The following is an 18,951-nucleotide window of genomic DNA, read 5'->3' as shown; positions in this document are numbered from 1 at the left end:
TCTCGTTCTTGCGGAACTTTAGCTTCTGTCCATGACTACTTCTTAACGAGGTTTCCAGGACTAAAGCCATGGTCTTCCAGCTGCTTTCTACTGGTTGTCTTTCTTCTGTTAACTCTTCCTATCCATTTAACATTCCAGAAACATGGTCATCATCTTCTGATAGTATCCAGCTGTAAGCAGGACAAACGATTAATGAACAAACAAACAAAAACTACAACTCAAGGATGTATGTTTGCTCTTTCCGTAAGGAAAAAATATACAAAATGTTTTATTTCAGCACTTACTGTGTCAACAGAGAAATAAGTAAGACTTTTCCATTTCGTTTTCGTTCACGGTTTTGCTTGTAGGATGCGGGTTTTGCGTTTTGCTTTTGCCCTGTTCGTTCTTCCTCTCGATCACTCGCTTTCGTTCGCTCGCTTTCGTTCGCTCTCGTTCTATTCGTCCTGTTGATTCGAATCTGATCAGTCCCCTGTGTCTCGGCACGGGAAACTTCATTCACCATCTTCCTCGTCATCATCACCATCATCATCATTTCGCATTCGCCCCGTTTTGTACGCCCCATCATCTGGAATTTTCCTGCACATTTTCACTTGCGCTTTGTAGTTTCCATGTTGTGTTTTACGTATGTTTGTGTGTGTGTGTGTGTGTGAATGTGATCGACGTATGATCGTATAGTAGAGATATCGTTTTAAAAAAAAAGAGACAAAAAACAAGTAAAACAGGTAAAAATGGGGGAAATGTTTCAGGCGCACAAAAATTGGAAAACCTCAACCTTTCCTCGCTCAGTCCAGGTACACACACGTAGAGTAGTACACATGTGTATAGTACATACTATAGATTTAAAAAATCGAATCAAAACAGACACAAAAAACACGGCAGTCCGCTCTCTTGTAGTATGGGAGAAGAGAGAGAGAGAGAGAAGAAGAAGGAAGAAAACACATGGTCAGGTTGTCGGAAAAACCGTCGGAAACTTCCCCCTCTCAATGGCAGCAAGCAAAAGATGTAATAGTAGTAGTAGTTGTTGTGGTAGTAGTAGTAGTAATAGTAGTTAATAGTTGTTGCTTCCACCATTTCCACCACTTCTTCTCTTTTGTGTGTGTGTGCTTTTCTCTCTCTGGACTTTTCATCTCTTCATCCCTTTCTTTGTTTTCCTTATCAAGCATAAGTAAATAGTGCTTTTGTTTGTTTGTTTGTTTGTTTGTTGTATCTTTGTTTACTTGTTACCTTTTACTCGTTTTCTTTTCTTCTTCCATTTTTTTTGTTGGTTTATACGTGTTTATGTGTGTAGATAGATCACTTTTCGTTTTTCACATTTTTTGTTTTGTTTTTTGTTTTGTTACTGTGTAATGTTTGTATTGATTTGTGACTTTCTGTGTGAGTGTGTTATTCATAAAAATATATACCTTTCTGCTTCTTCTTCTTCCTCTGCTTCTACACTCTCTTCTTTAGTTACCTCTTGCTTCTTTTATCCTTTTTGTTATGTTTTTCTTTGTGTTTCACCTTTCACTCTTTTGTTTTTTTACTGGTTTTTATACCTTTTCGAGGGTTAATATACGGGGGGGCTAATCCTGGTAACGGATTTTTGGCCCCCGCTTTTAGTAAATCGTTCAAGTAATGCATCATCATCATCATCATTCTTCTTCTGCCTTACAGCAGACCAGTAACTTCTGGTTGCGTGTGTGTGTGTGTATTGTACCATTTGTCAGTTGTTCACTGCCGCAACTTGCTTTTGGCCTTCCTGTATTATTAAACCGCCCCTCCCTCTCCCCAGTGGAGGGTCAGTTAGGAGGAGGGGATGAGTAAAACTAATTCCCTTCTTCGAACATCTTTCTTTCTTCTCTTAATTGCATTTGAAGACAAAAAACGGACAAATGCTTCCCTCCTCGAATAATATGCACATATGGATGCCATTTCTCACTCTTAACTGTTGAGCTCTTGGTTACGGACACACACCGTTGCTGCTGCTGCTGCTGCTCTTGGATGATTTGTTTTCGTTGTTTTCCCCAATTTCTTTTCTTTTCTCCAAATGGTGTTCTTCTGTTGCCACAAATGCACTATATAATTGTAAGCCCTATTTTTCCTTTTTGAATTTAAACGCTTTTTTTCAAATGATTCTAACCGTTCCAAATAAGCTAATAATTTGCTAGTTTGTTTTTGCCCAACTGTTTTTCAAATGATATTCCAGATAAGCTGAACAGAAGACAAAAAAAACAGAACCAAGTTTGAATTTTTTGTTTGTTCCTTGCCGTTTGGCGCATCCACGTGTACCGTCGTGTCACGCAAATACTTTCTTCTGTACGTATTCTGTTTTGTTGTTGTGTGTTTCCCCGTTGTTGTTTGTTTCTTCTTCTTTAATTTCCCCATTTTAGTTCCCTCCGTTTTGTTAAACCAGTCTTTTGTGTGTATTGTTTGCCCCCACCGCACGCTTCCTGGCAGCAGCATCAATCCCCACTTTCCTAAAGTAGGTGCGTGCTGGTGACCGGCTTTTTTTTCTTGCTTCCGCCCTGTTTGTTTAACGCACAACGACAACCGACCGACAACAACACCGCTTAGCTAAACCGGAAGCAAAATAAGCCATCTGGTGAGAGGCGCTCCTCTTCGCTTTATAATCTACCTTTTCACTATCATGTGTGGAGCGACCATCACACGCGCGCACAGGGTAATTTCTGTCTAACAAAGCCTGCCACAACAGTTGTTCCTGCTACGGATTACTACTTATCGAACGTATTATCATCATCGTCCTTACTGCTCAATTTGCTGTATATTGCTTCTTATGTTCACATGGGTGAGTTTTTTTTTTTTGTTTTGCACTGAGGCTTTTCCCGAGGGCCTTTCCAAAATAGCTACATGGGTTTTCTTCATCTCCGGAGCACGGGGCATTGAACAAGAGGGGGGTTCTGTTGTTTGTTGGTCTCTAATACTAAGGTTTGCAGTTGGCGAAGGAAAAGGTGGTTAAGGGACAGACCGAAGAAGGGAATTTACAGATGGCTTAAACATCGGACGCGAAATGTAATTCTGATACCTCGTTCGCATCGAACAAGTGCCCCCCTCGCGATATCCAAAAGCCTAGTTCCAAACTTGAGCAAGTTTCGCCATCTCTCTTATGAGCTGATTAGAAGAATTATACAAAGGACAGAAATAGTATTTGAAGCACTGGAAGAGACATTACTCTACTATTGGCAAAACCCGTAGCCAGCCCAACATTAAACATGTACCAACAACATTATCATTGTCAAACTTAACCCAAGATCACACATTAATTTCCGCAGTTAAGACCAACAAATCATCAGAGAACTGCAGTCCCTCCAGGACCACAATCTCTTTTACAAAGGGATCAAGAGGGATTCTATCACGTTTCAGAACTAGCTCAGTATTTAGCTCAGTAGATTAGATTATCTACAGGAAATGTTTGCTTTAATGGGAAATTTTTGTTAAATTCTTGCAAATGGCATTAAGTACGGTGTACTCCTTACACGAGTAGCGAAACATTTTGATCGGTTATCCTCACTGACAGAATGGAAACCATTGCTTAGTACTTGAGTTGTTCCTGTTCGTCGGTTAGTACTAGAGTTGTTCCTTATGAGTGTAACTCTCTTGAGTGTGATTTACTCCAATTTTGAATGATGTTCAAGCGAAACCGATCGAGTTTGGAACTGGCCAATGGGAAAATTGTGGAGGTAAATGCTCAGAAAACGAACATGTTTCAGTGCTTCTCTCCTGACGGGACTTGACTAACTGAAATCCTTCCTTCCATTTGTCTGCCTTTTGCCTTCCTTCGCCCTTTAAAACTGCACTTGTTGAGAATAAAGTACGCAAACAGCTCTGTTACTCACGCTTGCCGCTCGGTAAAGGTAGGTTCGTGGTTGTGTCTTTTAATGGCCGACTGCGAAGTATCGATTTTTGAGACAAACTCTAACAAAAGGGCAAAGCCGAGCTAAACAAAGCGGTTGCAAAATAAACCAACCAACCGATTCAATCAACTTCCTAACATCTAGGTGGACAAGGCTCGACAGAAACCGCGCGGTTTCCGAACAAAATACTAATCTCTTAGGCGATGCCACCAGTTTTGGAAATGTAGTTCTTCGGTACAGATTTCGACAGTTGGGATGTTTTTGTTTTCGTTTCGAGTTTTATAGACCACAAGACCTCCCTCGGTGTGGATATTGAACGATCACTTCTACCGCAAGTAGACGTTAGAAATCCTAACGCCCGCTATCCCTGCCAATCAACCACCATCAACCGGCTAGATTCGCCTGTTTGCTACACAAACCAGCTGCCAACGCTCAACTTGAATAAATCTCAATGTTTTTCAAACGCTATTGCCAATAACAAACAAAAAAAGGAAACTCAAAAAAAAAGTCCACATGCGTATGTATTTTCGTATTCCAAGAAAAAAAAAAACCATTGCTCGAATTTGCAAAACGTATCCTCATGAAACGCTTGTTGATCATTCTTCTTAGCTGCTGATATACTCGTTCGCTCGTTCGAGAAGATTGTGGGGGGGGGTGGTAGAGTTCAAAGTACAAAAAGAATACATCTATTTAACTTCAAAAGAAAAAAAACCAATTCCTTTCCAGTGTAAAACATCGCAAAAAATGGAATAGAAAGGTAGCAAAATCAGAGAAAGCTTCATCGTTTTAACACACACGCACCACAAAAGCGATCGTACAGCCGGGATAAGATCGGAGTGATCTTCCGCTGTTTACAATATTCTGCCCGCGCTTATATTCTGCCCCTGGGTGCCTTCTGCCTTCCTACCAGAGCCAATCAATCTCTATCCGCTATACAGACCAATTGTTAAGGGGGCGCACATATTTTACAATAGCAAAACCGAATCTCTTTCTGCCCAGTAGTGTGTGTGTGTGTCCGGGGGGGATCTTGACAAAACAAAAAAATGTGTATGCTTAAACACAAAGCAATCAAAAAAGTAGTACACTCTCCTTTTTTTCTGTATATTAACCCACCTCGCGCACATCCATCATCATCATCATCATCCCCGTAAGATGGGACTTGATAGCCAAAACCAAAACTTAAGTTGGAAAACACACATCGAAATCATTGTGAGAGGGGGAGTGTCATTCCGAAAAAAGAAAAACAAAAATTTATAGAAAACAAAACGGAGGGGTTGTTCAAATTGCAGTTTGTCTTCCCCTAACCACTCTGCGTGGTAACGGTAGTGAGCGTTGGCGTGGTGGTCGTGCCAGGAACTACTACGCCGACTACACCGACGGCGGTACCGTTCGCACGCGGATAGTACGTGTAGTATCCTGCTGCTGCTCCTCCTCCTGCGCCGTGATGATGGTTGCCGATGGTGGAAAACAGTGGACCAGCGTCCTCATCACCACTGCTCGCCAGCAGCTGCTCCGGAGAGGACAGCGGTGAACCTTGCTCGTGCTGCTGTTGCTGCTGCTGCTGCTGGTCACGGTTGTTGGGACCATCTTTAACAGCAACCAGTGACGGTCCGATACCGATCGCAACGGGCAGACAGAGGCTGCGCGACTTGAGCGACAGGCGGCGCTGCATTAGCAAGCTTTCGTTCGGTGGCGAAAGCCCAACCGGCAGCCCCTCGTTCATTGCCAGCTCGGCAATAATTCCCGGGCCACCGGTAAGCGGGGCCATCGTGGTGATGGTGGTTACGCTTCCATTGGCAATGATGCTGTTGCCACTGTGGCTGCTGGTGTTGCTGCTCGTGCTGCTGCTGTACACGCCCTCGTCGATGCTGTCGATCGCGTCCCGGTGCTGCTGCAGCTGCTGCTGCTGCTCCACTGCGGCACCATTGCGCTGAGGTATCAGATGGAACGGTGGTGGCTGTCGGTCGAGCAGCATCACCATCTCGGCCTCCTCAGCCTCGTCGTCGACCGGCGGCTGACCACCGGCGGTTGTTGCTCCGTTCAGGTTCAACCCTTCGAACCCACCGACCATCATCGACTGGTATCCGTTGTTGCGCGTTTCCCGCTTGAGGGCGCTCAGGATCGTGGTCGAGTTAGAATGATAAAGCTTATATCTATTCATAGTATTTGTAGTTGGATCACAGTTAACATTACTCCTACTCTGCTGCTGCTGCTGCTGCTGTTTTTGCGGTGGTGATGCCCGCTGCATCGGTAGCGGTGTGGATTGCTGTTGCGGCTGCTGCTTCTGCTGCTGGCCAAAGCTAGCGCGCCGTGGCTCGAATCCGTTCGTACCAGCCGTCCCTCCGTCGACCGCATCTACCGAGGGACGTCGCATCCCACCGAACGATGGCGATGCTGAAGAATGGCGTTGATGATTTTGGTGCTGCTGCTGCTGCTGCTGGTGCTGCGGATGATGATGGTGATGTACCATCACCGCACGATATGGCAACGATTTATGCTGCTGCTGCTGCTGCTGCTGCTGTTGGCCGTAATGATGATTGTTACCGTTGTAGTTACCGTTGTAATGGTTGCCGCCGACGCTATTCGAATAGTAGTGGCCGGAGCTATTGCTGTGGTTCATTCCGGCACCGGCAGCAGCAGTAGCGGTCGCAGCACCGTACTGATGATGTTGATGCTGCTGGTGGTAGTCCCGGTACTGGCCGGGATGGCTACTATTGCCACCGTTCATCCGCACCGGATGATGACTACCGTTTCCTGCTCCCGCACCACCTCCTCCGCCGCTACTACTAACGTTGCTAGTATTATTACTAATATTATTATTGGTTCCTCCACGATTGTACTGATGGTGATTATTAAAGTTAGTCGGATTGCTGCTGCTGCTCATCTTGCCGTTACCATTGGTGTAACGGTAGCCTTCCACCGCCTCATCCAGGTTGGTTGGTTGTTGCTGGGGGGCAGCACGCCAGGACGAGTTCATCGAGACCGACGAACCATGGTTAGGCTGCTGATGGTTGTACGGGTGATGATGGTGCGACTGTCTTGGCTCGAACGATTCGCCACCGCGCTGGATGCGCCCGTACCGACCAGCAACATTTCCATTGCTGTAGTATTGGTTGTGGCTGTTGCTGTTGCTGTTGTAATGGCTTCCACCACCATTACCGTGAGCCAGGGAGTGATAGTTATGATGGCCACCATTCGGCTGCCTGTAGGACGTCGACGAAGCCGGCGGATGCGAGTGATGATTGTTGTGATGATGGTGGTGGTGCTGGTGGTGGTGGTAGTTGCTGTTGTTGTTATAATGCGAATTGTTGCTCTGGTAATGATGATGATGCTGCTGCGGATGCGAATGGTAGTGACCATTGCGGCCACCCTTGTAGCTTGACCCGTACGCCGATCCGACGTGCTTGTAGCTGTGCGCATGCTGACTGCGGCTGTTGTACTCGTACGAGGAAGGACTGCTCTGATACTGCGTCGACTGCTGGTCGTGAGTGGCTCCTCGGTACCGCCAGTTCGACTCGATCGGGATATCCCAGCTGCCGGTGGCTTTCCGTCCACCGGTAGTAGTGGCCGCACTGTCGTTGTCTGGCTTTGCACGTACCGGGGACGACGTGGCAGACGTTGCTGGGGATACCAGCACCACTACAACCTTCCTTTCCTGTCCATCCTCCTTCTTATCACTCACCGCCGTAACATGACCATCATCAACATTAGCTCCGTTGGCAACAATTCTTCTCGGCGGATCGGAATTTTTCAATTCTTCGTCACTGGCATGCTGCTGCTCGTCGTACTGCTCCTGCTCAGCGTTACCGTTGTTGTTGTGGTTATTGGGGTTGCCTCCTTCAGCAGCGTATCCATTGGTGGTGGTGGTGTTGGTGGTGGTTCTAATCCCACCATCAATTCCGGAAGACGTACTACTGCTACTGTCAGTCACAACTATTTCGATACTTGCGGTGGCGGGCGCCAAAGGTCCACCACCAACCACCCCGTTGGTTGTCCCGGCGGCGGCGGTGGCGTCGGCAGCTACGACGTTCTGGCTCGATTCGATGGAAACGTTTTGGTAGCTATTACGTTCCTTATCCTGCTTCTCTTCCTCCCCCTCCTTCGGGCTATTTTTCTTTTCCTCCGTCGTCTCGACTGGTGTTGTGATCGTCGTCGGTTCCCACGATCCCTCCTGCACTTCGCATGGTGCCTTTAATTGGTCATCCTCCTCATCACAGACTGCATTAGGTTGGGGCGGTTGTTCGGCGGCATGGGTGGCCGATTTGTGGAACACCACCGGCGGTTTCGTTTCGGCAGGCACTACCAGAGCACGCTCCACACTACCATTGTACGACGGTTGATAGATGTTGGGACGCTCCTTCGTCATGTAGTCGTAGCGCATGGAAAAGTGTTGCATTATCACGCGCTTCACCGCCATGGCCGATTCAGCGAAATGGGACAGCTCGAGCGCCGACTGGTTCCTGGGGCCGATTGGATGTGGAAAAATAAATCGTTAGCAACGGGGTAATGCAATTCCACCTGCGACCACACACTTGCGCTCACCTTCGAATAACACCCGGCGTCTTCAGGACCCGACGACGTTGCTTTTCCTTGTTCGCCTTCGTGTTGATGCCACCGGCCGCACACTCCGTATCATCGCTGATCCGGATCCACGGATGGTTCAGCACGGCCGTGGCACTCAAACGCTTCGGCGCCTCCTTCACCAGCAGCCCCCGGATCAGATCCTTCGCCTCTTCGCTCACGTCCTGCCATTCGCTGTCGGGGAAGCAGAACCGCCCTTCCTGGATCGATTCGAACAGCAGCTCCTGGCAGGTGCGACAGTTTTCGCCCCGATTCCAACCGCAGTCCTGCTCGCAGTTGCCCGAAAACGGTGGATACCCGCACAGCAGTATGTACGCGATCACGCCCAGCGACCACAGATCGCATCGTTTGTCGTAGTAGTTCGACTCACCGACGAACAGTTCGACAACTTCCGGTGCCATAAATTCGGCACTGCCGACCTGTTTGGGAAGAGGAGAAAGAAATGGAATGTAAACAAAGCTTGTGCTAAAATAATCGAAGCACATTCGCAAAGTTTATTCCCCCCGCTCGACCGAACACAAACAAAAACGGAAGAGGTGTTCCGTTCCTTGCAACAATCTCTTCGCGTGTTATCACCTTGCACCCAATCAACCCGCTCTTATCGATAGAAGGAAGAGGAGAGGGCTGGTAATCTGGTAAGCGAAATGTAAACACCAGGCACACCTAATGAAGGTTTAAACACAAATCCTTAAGCAAACAAGCCGCCACTTCACACATACACTTTTCTCTATTTATGGCGCTTTTCCGTGATTTGGTCTCGCTACAAAGTATCGAGCGATGTCACCTAAAAAAGCAAACGCTAAATCCGTGAGCAGCAAGTAGCATCGTCGTGATAGAGATGTCGTATCCTCCACCTCCATCACAGCGATCGGACGAAAGAGAAAAACATGTTTGCTCTATTATTTATCTCTGACCTTTTTTTCACCACGGCAGAGATTCATTCGCTTATCTTCGCTCATACCAGCTTTGGGTGTAAGGAATTAAAATAAAAAACACTCCAAACAAAGGAATATTTGTTTCGGGTTTGCTATTGTTATTACAGGGTTTCTCAGGCCAGTTCAACATTGTAACGATATATGTCAACAGGGTAAAAGACTCGAGAAGGCCCCCCTAGAATCTTTTGTGTACAGCACTGTGGCCTGTCATTTTTATTGCACAGTGGGATTTTTGTATGGTCATAACTCGTTTTATATAAACATTGGGCATTGTTCCTTAATATTGTTACTGGATAGCGAGTAGAGCATGATAATATACATTGTCATGCTCTACTCGCTGAAATGTGATTTGAAATGTTATTATTCTTATTTTTCCTCCTTTTATGAATATCTTAGCCCGTTAACAAGTGTCCATCGAACCACTGTTCTGTTACAGTCCGGGAACACCGTGTATGTTGTAAGCCTGATTGGTCACTCCTAGCGTGACCAAACCAAAATAAATGGTCAGGATAGGGGGAGGAGGGGATTTAATCGAATAATAAGAAATATTTCATTCGACTTTATCCAACCATTTTTGACCACACTGAAAGCACACTGTGAAGCTTTAGAGGCGAATGAAGTTTTTAAGACTCAAAGCCTCTATAAATAAATGAAAAAAAAAACTGTGAAGCTTTCGCAACGTGTATTGCAGATTGCATACATTTAAGCGTAAATCCTACAGTGCATAATAAATTTTGTCAAGGGAGGGGGGCCTTTTCGAGTCTTTTACCGAACTTTTTTTATAATAAGAAAAGAATCCTCAAACGGAAATCGGGATACATTTCAATACTTTCAATCTTACAACACTCCTAAGAACACCTTCTTCTTTCCCATCATAAACATAGTGTACGTCAGAATCAAAGAATTCGATCATTTTTTCAGCATATAACAAACAATCAAACCATTGAAGCAACACCATCCAACAACAATTTAAAAAATTCTATGAACCATACTGAAGCTGATTTTCCACAATTTCAGGTACTTTACAGTTCTTCTTCTTCTTCCTTAGCACTACAACCTCGAGAAGTTTCGGCCTACCATTTCTAGCTTTCTGTGAATTGATTTTACCCGTAGGAAAGTAGTCAGCCCTGCGTACGGGGAGGCGGTCTGGATGGGATTTGAACTTTGATCCTGCCGTGTGAGGAACGGCGCCATTGTCGCCTCGTTCCCCGAACCGCCTCTTTTTCAGTTAGCAATTTATAATTAGTTGAAGGATTTTAATTAGTTTAAAAATCACATGTCTGCTTTAGGCGTTTCAATTATTCTCTCCCTCGTTTGGCGTCTTTCTGTAACTGCCTTCATTTCTCAATTCCCTCGCTTTTTTAATTCCCCCCCCCTGCGATTGCTTTAATGAGCTAGCAGCTCTAGTACATAACATTAATTTAGGCGTACAACTTTGTACAGTAATAAAAAAATATATCTTTGCAAACCGCATTAAAGAGCACCCATTGGGGCAGTAGTTTGAAGACCCCTGCCTTCACGGCCAGGTCACTGCCAACAACTAATCAATTATTATCACCCCCATTGCTTATCGTGATGAGACAGCAGTTGCAAATGTTTTTCCGAATCACAGGCAAAGCAATAGCAAACGGGCGGTATCAACTTTTATTTTATCTTTTTAACCCTCACACAACCTTCCTTTAAATGGTGTCCAATTTTATTTAGAGCACACCACAATCGTAGATTGTAGAGCAAGAAACAAACATGCAGGGGAAGAAAAATATTTCTACCAGGCCAGGCGCGGTGTTGTGGATGAGGGTGGATGCTACCACCCAAGAAGGAGAGGGTTTATGGTACGATTGTTGACCCATAAAATCAAAATATAGACACAAACACATGCTAGCAAAAAAAAAAAAGAAGAACCAACAACACAAGGTAACTTTAGTCATCCCTTATCACCTACTGGCCGACCATCGGGGGGAGACACGATCAAGGCTTATGGCAGCAAACACACTCGAAAAGAAAAAAACAGACAGACAGACTCCTCTGCGATAAGTGTAACTGAAAACAACAACAAGTAGACGCGGTTACCCTTCCCCGTACCTCCCCCAAAGACACTCCACAGCCCAGGGGAAAGAGGGATTCGAACTTACCGGTGTTAAAAGCTGCGGCGTGGCCGTTGGCGATGAGATGTTCGTGGTGAAGTTAATCCCGGAGCCGAGATCGAAATCGCAGATCTTGATCGGGCACAGCTTGTCCGTATACACGCACAGTATGTTTTCCGGCTTCAGGTCCCGGTGCGCGATACCCTTCTTGTGCAGAAAGTCCAGCCCGGACGCGATCTCCTTGATGATCTGGGCCGCATCGTACTCGGAAAAGCACACATTCTCCTGGATGCGCGTCAGCAGTGGGCCACCGTTAATCTTCTCGAACACTAGATAGAACTTTTCGTCGTCTTCGAAAAATTCTAACAGCTGCAAGATGTTCGGGTGCCCCTGACAGTGGTGAAACGTTTCCACCTCGCGGAAGACGCGGCCCCGCGCGTGGCCCGGAATTTTGTCGATTATCTTCACCGCGTACTCCAGCTCGGTGTAGATGTTGATGCAAGTCTGGACCGATGCGTACGCACCTTCGCCGAGCACCTCGCCAGTCAGCTTGTACAGCTCTGCGGGAAGATAAGGACGAAAAGGGATGAGAGCTTTCGGTAGGAGGACATGCGCGATATGCTGTGGGCTTTTGTGGTCCCTTTCGGGACTACTATTTTAGTAACGCATGATTACAGATCGCCCAATCGGTGTTGTCGATCGTCCGTATGCATGTAGAGAAGAACCGCATAGACGCGCACGCAAGCAAAGGCAAGGAATCCAATTAATCTGGCTGGCCGTGAAGGGGTGGTTGGCCGGTTAGTAGGGCAATGCGTTGTTACGCGCAGTATACTACTGTTCAACAAACGGCTTGCCGTCACAACACGAAGACGAGCAGAGCGAGCGAGCCCATTGGCGATAGAATTTTTCTCGCTTGGAGCGGCGCTAAGGCGAGCGGCAATGCAGCACATCCGATCTTCAACGATGCGCACACCTCAACGCATTAGTATTGGGGCAAAGGGGAGAGAAGTAGAAGTTTAACAGTAAATGTGCACACTCCTCCTGTTGGCAAGGTGTCAGTGCGAGGGTGCAAAGCTTGGGCAGAACCTAGCTAGAGACACGGCGGAGCGAAAGAGAGACGCAACACCGAGGGCTTCATTTACCTTGAAAACACGACGACTGCATCGATGAACTGGCGCGTTTCTTTCGGCGCCGCTTGCGCTTCATCTCCTCCTTGTGCCGGTTGAAGTCGGCCTGCCGTTCGGCTTCGGACAGCATGCGTGCCTCGGTGGACTCGTTGCCGGACACCTCCTCGCTGCTATACCGCGCGACATCGGGCTTGCGTGTTGGATCTATATAGGTGCGCAGCAATATAAAAAAAGCGGTTGGAAAGATAATGGGGGATTAATAATTTTGCACTTTTAGCACAGCGGCTCGAAGATAATAGCTAGCAATGAAACACACTTTAAAGGAATCGTCCAACAATTATCTCACTCAACTATTATACAATGAAAGTGTGATAGCGATGCTCTTGACAGTTCCTTATGATGAACTACTCAGGAATTGTGGACATCAATTGCCGCCAATGCGCCATAGATCGGTTTAATATTTTTATTTAATCTTGCGCTTAAGCAATTACGCTATAAGAGTAACACCATCAAAGAAAACGGTTGACGTTGTGATCTCTCTTGGAATGGAGGGCAAGTTTACCCCCCAGGATTGTTGACCTGGAAATCCTTTCCAATCCAATCCAATGACCTCTTAAGGAAATCTTTCGCTACCACCAAGGATCTGCTCCAAGAAGGTGGAACTCTCTTGCCATCTGGAAACCTAGCCTGCAGCTGTAGAGGGGCCATCCTAGACCAGAAGTATTTCTTCTATAAGTCAATCGAGATATTAGGATGCGCTGATGGTAAAGAGCAATCAAGCTCATCAAACCCCGATGAAGGTTTGATGACCTCCTGAGGATCGAAGCGACACTAAAACTCAGGTTGGAGATAAACTGATTTCCGTGGGGTGATGTTCAAATCATCGTATAATAGCACTTTGAAGTCGTACAAAAATTATCATGCCTTGGAATAATACATCCATACTTCCAAATCTTATAAGCTACTTGCTTTATGTGAACCATCTAAGTAAATCTCTCGCCAGTATTTTGTGGGCTGGTCTTGTTATGAGAATGGCACCAAACGATTCAGCCCGTAATATCATTGGACGGGGAGTGGAATCACGTCGATACGTCCTTTAGAATAGCCGGACCATTGACAGATATCGTTCTGTTGAAGTTCTGCAATTCGGAGGACTCTTGTCGTTAGTAAGTATGTAGATCTTGAGGCTGGACGGTGATTTCGCCTTGAACTTCGAGAATGCGGTGATGGAAAACATTAAACGATCAAGATCTATTAGTAACACACCAACGACCGGCAATATGCAATCGCCAACGATTCTTACAACCCTCTTGATCCCAAACAGTTTAACCCATTTCAACATAAGGCTACAACGTCACCGCCATTAATTGTCACCACTCGCACACGAAGAAGAGTAAAGTTTCTTTTTCCGGATTCGATTACTCATCTGAACCCGCGACGCACAACGATCGTCGTATAAAAGATAGCAGCAATATTTTCTGATGAAACATCAACACAAAATATCACGTGGGTTTTTCGCGGTATGATTGCTGTAGGGAACATTTCCTCCGACCAACAGGAAGGAAAATGTCTCCATCGCTGGCGGCGGCGGCATGGCAAGGCAAAAGAAAGTTGCCACTTCCCCTTCGAGCGTTCTTTTGTTTCTCCTCATCCCCCGCCCGCGCTTAGTCCCTCACTGAGGCGGTGTGATCCTTTGGCTCGCTGGTGGTTAAAAGATGTGCGATCAACAAGGAAGATATATCGGTCGAGTTATTTATGCACCGACGACGAGTCTGTGTCTCTCACTGTCGGTCGTCCCTTGCTGCTGCTGCCAGAGCCGACACACTCTGCAACAACAAAAAACGTGCTACAAATATATTTGGCCACATCGACACACAACAACCACCCCCTCTCCTCGAATCATTTTTTTTTCTCCTGACCATCTTATCTATCTCCACAGTGATCAAGATACGTGAGACGTCATTCAGCAATCGTTTGCTGTTTTCCTTCTTCTTTTTTTTCGTTCATTAATGTTTTCCTCACTATAGCCTCCCCTGTTATCTTTAAACCGGCGGTGAACGGTTCGGTTCGCCCAAATGAGCAACAACCCCCTTCCGTTGTCGAAGGTCGTTGTTACGCTCTTGTTGTGTTTGTCTTCTTTTTTTCGGGGGGAGGTGTGAGTCCGGTCAACTACTCATGCAAAAGTACACACAACGTGTTTTTCCGTGGCAAAAGAATTATTGCAATGGGATGGTGGTATGGCGCGGCGATTCGGCCACTTTATGTCTCCTGCCGGTTGGTAAGCAACCCTGACGAGATGAGCAACAACAACACTCTTTGTATGGCGTAATGCAGTTCAATTAATAGAACGTATCTTCTTTTCGCGAACCAAATGTCTAAGCCGGCCAACTGGAAGAAAACGAAGTAATCATTTACAATAATCAGCTATTTGTTCATTTTGGGGGGCCTTGAGAGAGTTAGACTGGCAAAACGTGTTCCCCGATGGGAAACGACTGCAAAACACTCTCACTTTCATCTAACGATAAATTCTACTGCCGGATTAATATTTCCACGAACTAAAAAGACCCGGTACCCCTCGGGTGGAGAACTGTTTTTTGTGGATTGCAGTGAGAAAATGCGCAGCAGAGGAAGTGGAGGAGGAAAGGGGGTGAGCGGGGAGAAAGATTGACAATTCGTGCAGAAAAACAACAAACATTGTCGTGCCGGAAGTACAGGGTGACCGGAGTACATCATCACCACCACCACAACAATCCAAGCAGCCGCTGGGAAAAGCGGACACAGCGATGGCGACACCCTGTAGTTGTTGTTTTTGTTGTTATATTTTGACGTTTTTTAGAGGGGTGTGTGAAACGCTTTCCGTCGAGTAGGCTAGGGCAGTTGGGGTTGGGCAGGGAAAAATCAACGATCCGTCACTGATGAATTCGAATTCGGAGCTCTCATATCCTAGAGCGACCAAACATGACCGGCATGTGTGTTTTTAAAAACATTCGGCAAGAAAACGGCAGATACGCAAAAGAGTGACATTCACACAGCACCGGAACGCGGCTGGGGGTGGCGTTTGTAGGCGCACGGCAATGACGTCTACCTGCGGTGGGGGGGGGGGGGTTGTGGGGAGCGTAAATAGTCGGAGAAACAAGTTATTTTCTACGTGGGATTGCGAGCAAAGAAAGAATATCGTATTCAATTATTACACACGGCGGGTTCCTTGGCCCACCGCCGCTTTGGGCCGCCATTTGGCCACCGCACACGAGAAGAAGGGAAACATCATGGCAAAACCTATTGCGTGTTAAATTTGGCGATTCGACGATGATGATGACGATGATGGTGATGATGTACGGAACAGGTCACACACCATCTTACGCCGCACTAACACACACACACACGCCGGAGCCGGAATGGTGGTTTGTTCGCTCTCGCAGCACCAGCAGCAGCACGCTGGTATGCGTGTATACACGGCACGACAGCGAACGTCGAACCGTGTCTCGCTCGGTGTTTGTAAACTCGCGCAACACTCCCAACCATCCCAAACTTGTCCGTTCGCCCATTCACCGGATCGTACCATATCTACCCCGCGGCTCATTCTTCCCTTTTTCCACGCACCGCACACATCGCGTTCCCATCTTCCTTTCCAATTCCGTTCAACATTCTTCTTCATCACAAAAACACTCAACACTGGACGAGGGAAGGAGAGCGAAAGGTGGTCGGCATGAGGTTGTGCGTGCTACGTGAGCGCAGCAGCTGCACCGTCAAGGTGTGCGTTGCTCGCGATCGTACCATACACACACACCAGCAAACGCCACACAGTACGCGACAAACGACGGTCGCGGTTGACGTTGACTCTATACACGCACCCGTATTTTACCACACACCACTCTGGCAAACCGTTGGCAGATGTTGTGTATCTGTACACACACCACTACACCGCCAAAGAAGAGTTTCAGTCGGTAAAGATGCGTGAAGCGGACGGAAGAAACACGGGTGTGTGTGCGTTAAAGAAAGAGCGAAAAGGAATGCTCCTTCTCTTGCTTGTGTGAGAAGAGGACCGAGAGCGAGAAAAACAGGCCACACACCATCGAATACGAATAAAAAAAAGTGCATACGTGCGCACCGAAACGCAATTCTAGCAGGCAACGGTTTCGAATGGTGTTTTTTTCCTCTCTATACTCCCGGTATTTTTACAATTAGGGAAAAATTGTCCCTTTTTCCGATGGGCCCTGTTGATCCTTCGTTTCTACGATCGGTTAAGGGTAACGAAATAAAAAAGCAAAACTCTGCCGTGGCAACTACCCTTGTGTGTTTGTGTTGTCTCTCACGTCGCGGGGCTAATGTTGTGTGTTTGCACCACAAACACCATCTTTCACGGGCGACAGTTGCACTCAGCCTCCTTCGTCGATCTAAAATTTTCTGACTGCCGATTATGAATGAAAACGGAACCCAGTTTTCAGGAGCCCCAGAAAAGCTCATGGCGAACTATGGGGAACCAGAAAAGCGAACTTAGTTGTGAGTCTTTCGCTTATCTTCCTCGCAAATCTGTCCTCTCCTTACCAGTAATGCTCGCTTTCATTGCCCTCATGTAATCTTGCCCCGCACGCTTCATGTTGCCTGCAACAAGTAGCCCCTTGTGTTTTTCCAAAAACACTACAAGTCAATTCTTCCGAAAATAATTCATTATGGTACAATAAGAGATGCTGTCTGTTATCCAGCCAGTTTTGCTTATTGTTGTACGTGTTTTGTTATTAACTTCCGTACTATGATTAGATTTAGCATGCAAAGCCGGGTGCCGTGCTGGAACCGCCATCCCCTGCCGTTCGGGAGTTGGAACAGGAGGGAACCGGCCAAGCGGATGGAAATATATTCCAGAATGTCGTTCGAAAGTCGAATACAAATCAAGTGGCCAACTGGGACTTAGTGGCTGTGTGCCTCGTAAAAAAACATGTTCTTTCCGCTCCACAGCACGATGAGCATGAACGGGTGCGCATTTGTGTGTGTGAACGGGGCATCGCAGCACACTTCGATAGTGTGAAGTTCGTCTTTCTTCACAAACTGTGCGCGCGATCTGTGTGTTTGTGATCTTGCTTCTATGCTCTTTCTCTGGCCATTTCATATGTATGAAACGAAGTCAACGTCTAAACAAGCACCCCGTTTCTATATCGCACACCGAATGTGTGTACACAGTGTCCTTGCTCCTTTGGACACTGTTTTTATCCTTGCCGGGTAATGGTGGGTTCCGCGTTGTCTTGCCAGAACCCGAGAAATGCCGGTTAGCGCCCGTACTGCGCAACATCGTGTTTTTGCTACCCGCAACCACCCGCTCACCACCGACGACCGCGTCGGCGGAGCGTTCACCAAAGTCACGTAGACCTACAAAAAAACACCAAAAGAAAAACACACACTCACCGGAATTTACGTCGCAACTCTCCTCGACAATGCGTTCCACCATGGTGATGCTGCGGATGCTAATGTAGCTCCCGGTGCTGTGTTGCTACAGTGCCTGTCGCCGGAAGTTGCTTCCTTCGAACTGGTTTTTGGGCCGAATCTGCGACGCAACTGGGCAGATCGCTGCTGCCGGAACACGCTGGGTGCTCCACTATACCAACACACACTGATGCCACCTCGAGAAACCGTCGATGTAAAACCGACGGATGATCGAGGCAGGTATCGAGAGGGTTCGGGTTTCGGAAGGGACCGTTTTTTCTTCGGTGGGAAGATCGAGACAGATCTCGCACACAGATCCGCTGCCTAGTGAAGCGTGTCAAAAACAGCCAACTTTATCAACGCACGCACGCACACACACATGTACGCGCGTCAGTGTTTCAGCGAGATGGCGCCGCTGGATGGCAAAGGTTCTGCTGCTGCTGCTGCTACTGCTGCTACGACGTGATAATACTGCACCCGCACCGTGAGAAACAGGCTCGGTTGCAGTGGCAGAGGCTCCTCGTCGTCGGTTTCGATCGTCCGCTCCTTCCACTTGCCAAGAGAGGTCGGGGTTCGGGTGGGTGGGAAGGACAGCAAGTGTGACATCCACCGGTTCGGAATTAAGCACAAACGCACACACGCACGCACAAACACGCTATCCCGAATAAGCAAAAAACACGCTGGCGCAAGGTCGGCTGGCAAATTTTTCACTCCGATACGGGATGATACGTCGTCGCTGCTCCGCGGGAGTGTACGGTGATGAAAATGGTGTTTCAAATAAACGCTGTACAGCGGACACACAGGCCGATTTTGCTTTCCTCTGACTAGCTAGCTACCCATCACGATCCATCACTTACAAAAGCAAAACCAAAACAAAGCAGGCCGACCGAGCTTGTGCAACGAGGTAGCCGTCCGTTGGCAGGAGCCTCGTTTGACAGTGCGGCACAACAGGCTCGGT

At 47.2% G+C, this 18,951-nt stretch overlaps 1 protein-coding gene across 1 annotated transcript; it reads right to left on the bottom strand.

Moving 5' to 3' along the window:
* Positions 1-227: 227 nt before the first annotated feature.
* Positions 228-18,882, bottom strand: LOC118504738. Its single transcript, XM_036039616.1, has 5 exons — positions 17,976-18,882; positions 12,594-12,782; positions 11,500-12,011; positions 8,394-8,851; positions 228-8,311 (listed from the first exon to the last, which is right to left on the bottom strand). Exons 1-5 carry the CDS (start codon positions 18,016-18,018, stop codon positions 5,152-5,154), a joined length of 4,362 nt encoding a protein of 1,453 aa, XP_035895509.1. The 5' UTR covers positions 18,019-18,882; the 3' UTR covers positions 228-5,151.
* Between the last annotated feature and the right edge of the window lie 69 nt (positions 18,883-18,951).

This window comes from Anopheles stephensi, chromosome 2 (genome assembly GCF_013141755.1).
Source record: "Anopheles stephensi strain Indian chromosome 2, UCI_ANSTEP_V1.0, whole genome shotgun sequence".
In the NCBI taxonomy this organism is placed as follows: Eukaryota; Metazoa; Arthropoda; class Insecta; order Diptera; family Culicidae; genus Anopheles; species Anopheles stephensi.
This window is presented reverse-complemented; position numbering and strand designations above follow the sequence as displayed.

What these genes read in the sequence shown, in the direction of transcription:
- LOC118504738 (XM_036039616.1), bottom strand. Translation starts at nt 18,018, where the DNA reads ATGGTGGAACGCATTGTCGAGGAGAGTTGCGACGTAAATTCCG. An exon ending in CGCCGCAGCTTTTAACACCG is followed by an intron (nt 8,852 to 11,499) that starts GTAAGTTCGAAT and finishes CTTCCCAAACAG; the next exon opens with GTCGGCAGTGCCGAATTTAT. An exon ending in ACGCCGGGTGTTATTCGAAG is followed by an intron (nt 8,312 to 8,393) that starts GTGAGCGCAAGT and finishes AATCGGCCCCAG; the next exon opens with GAACCAGTCGGCGCTCGAGC.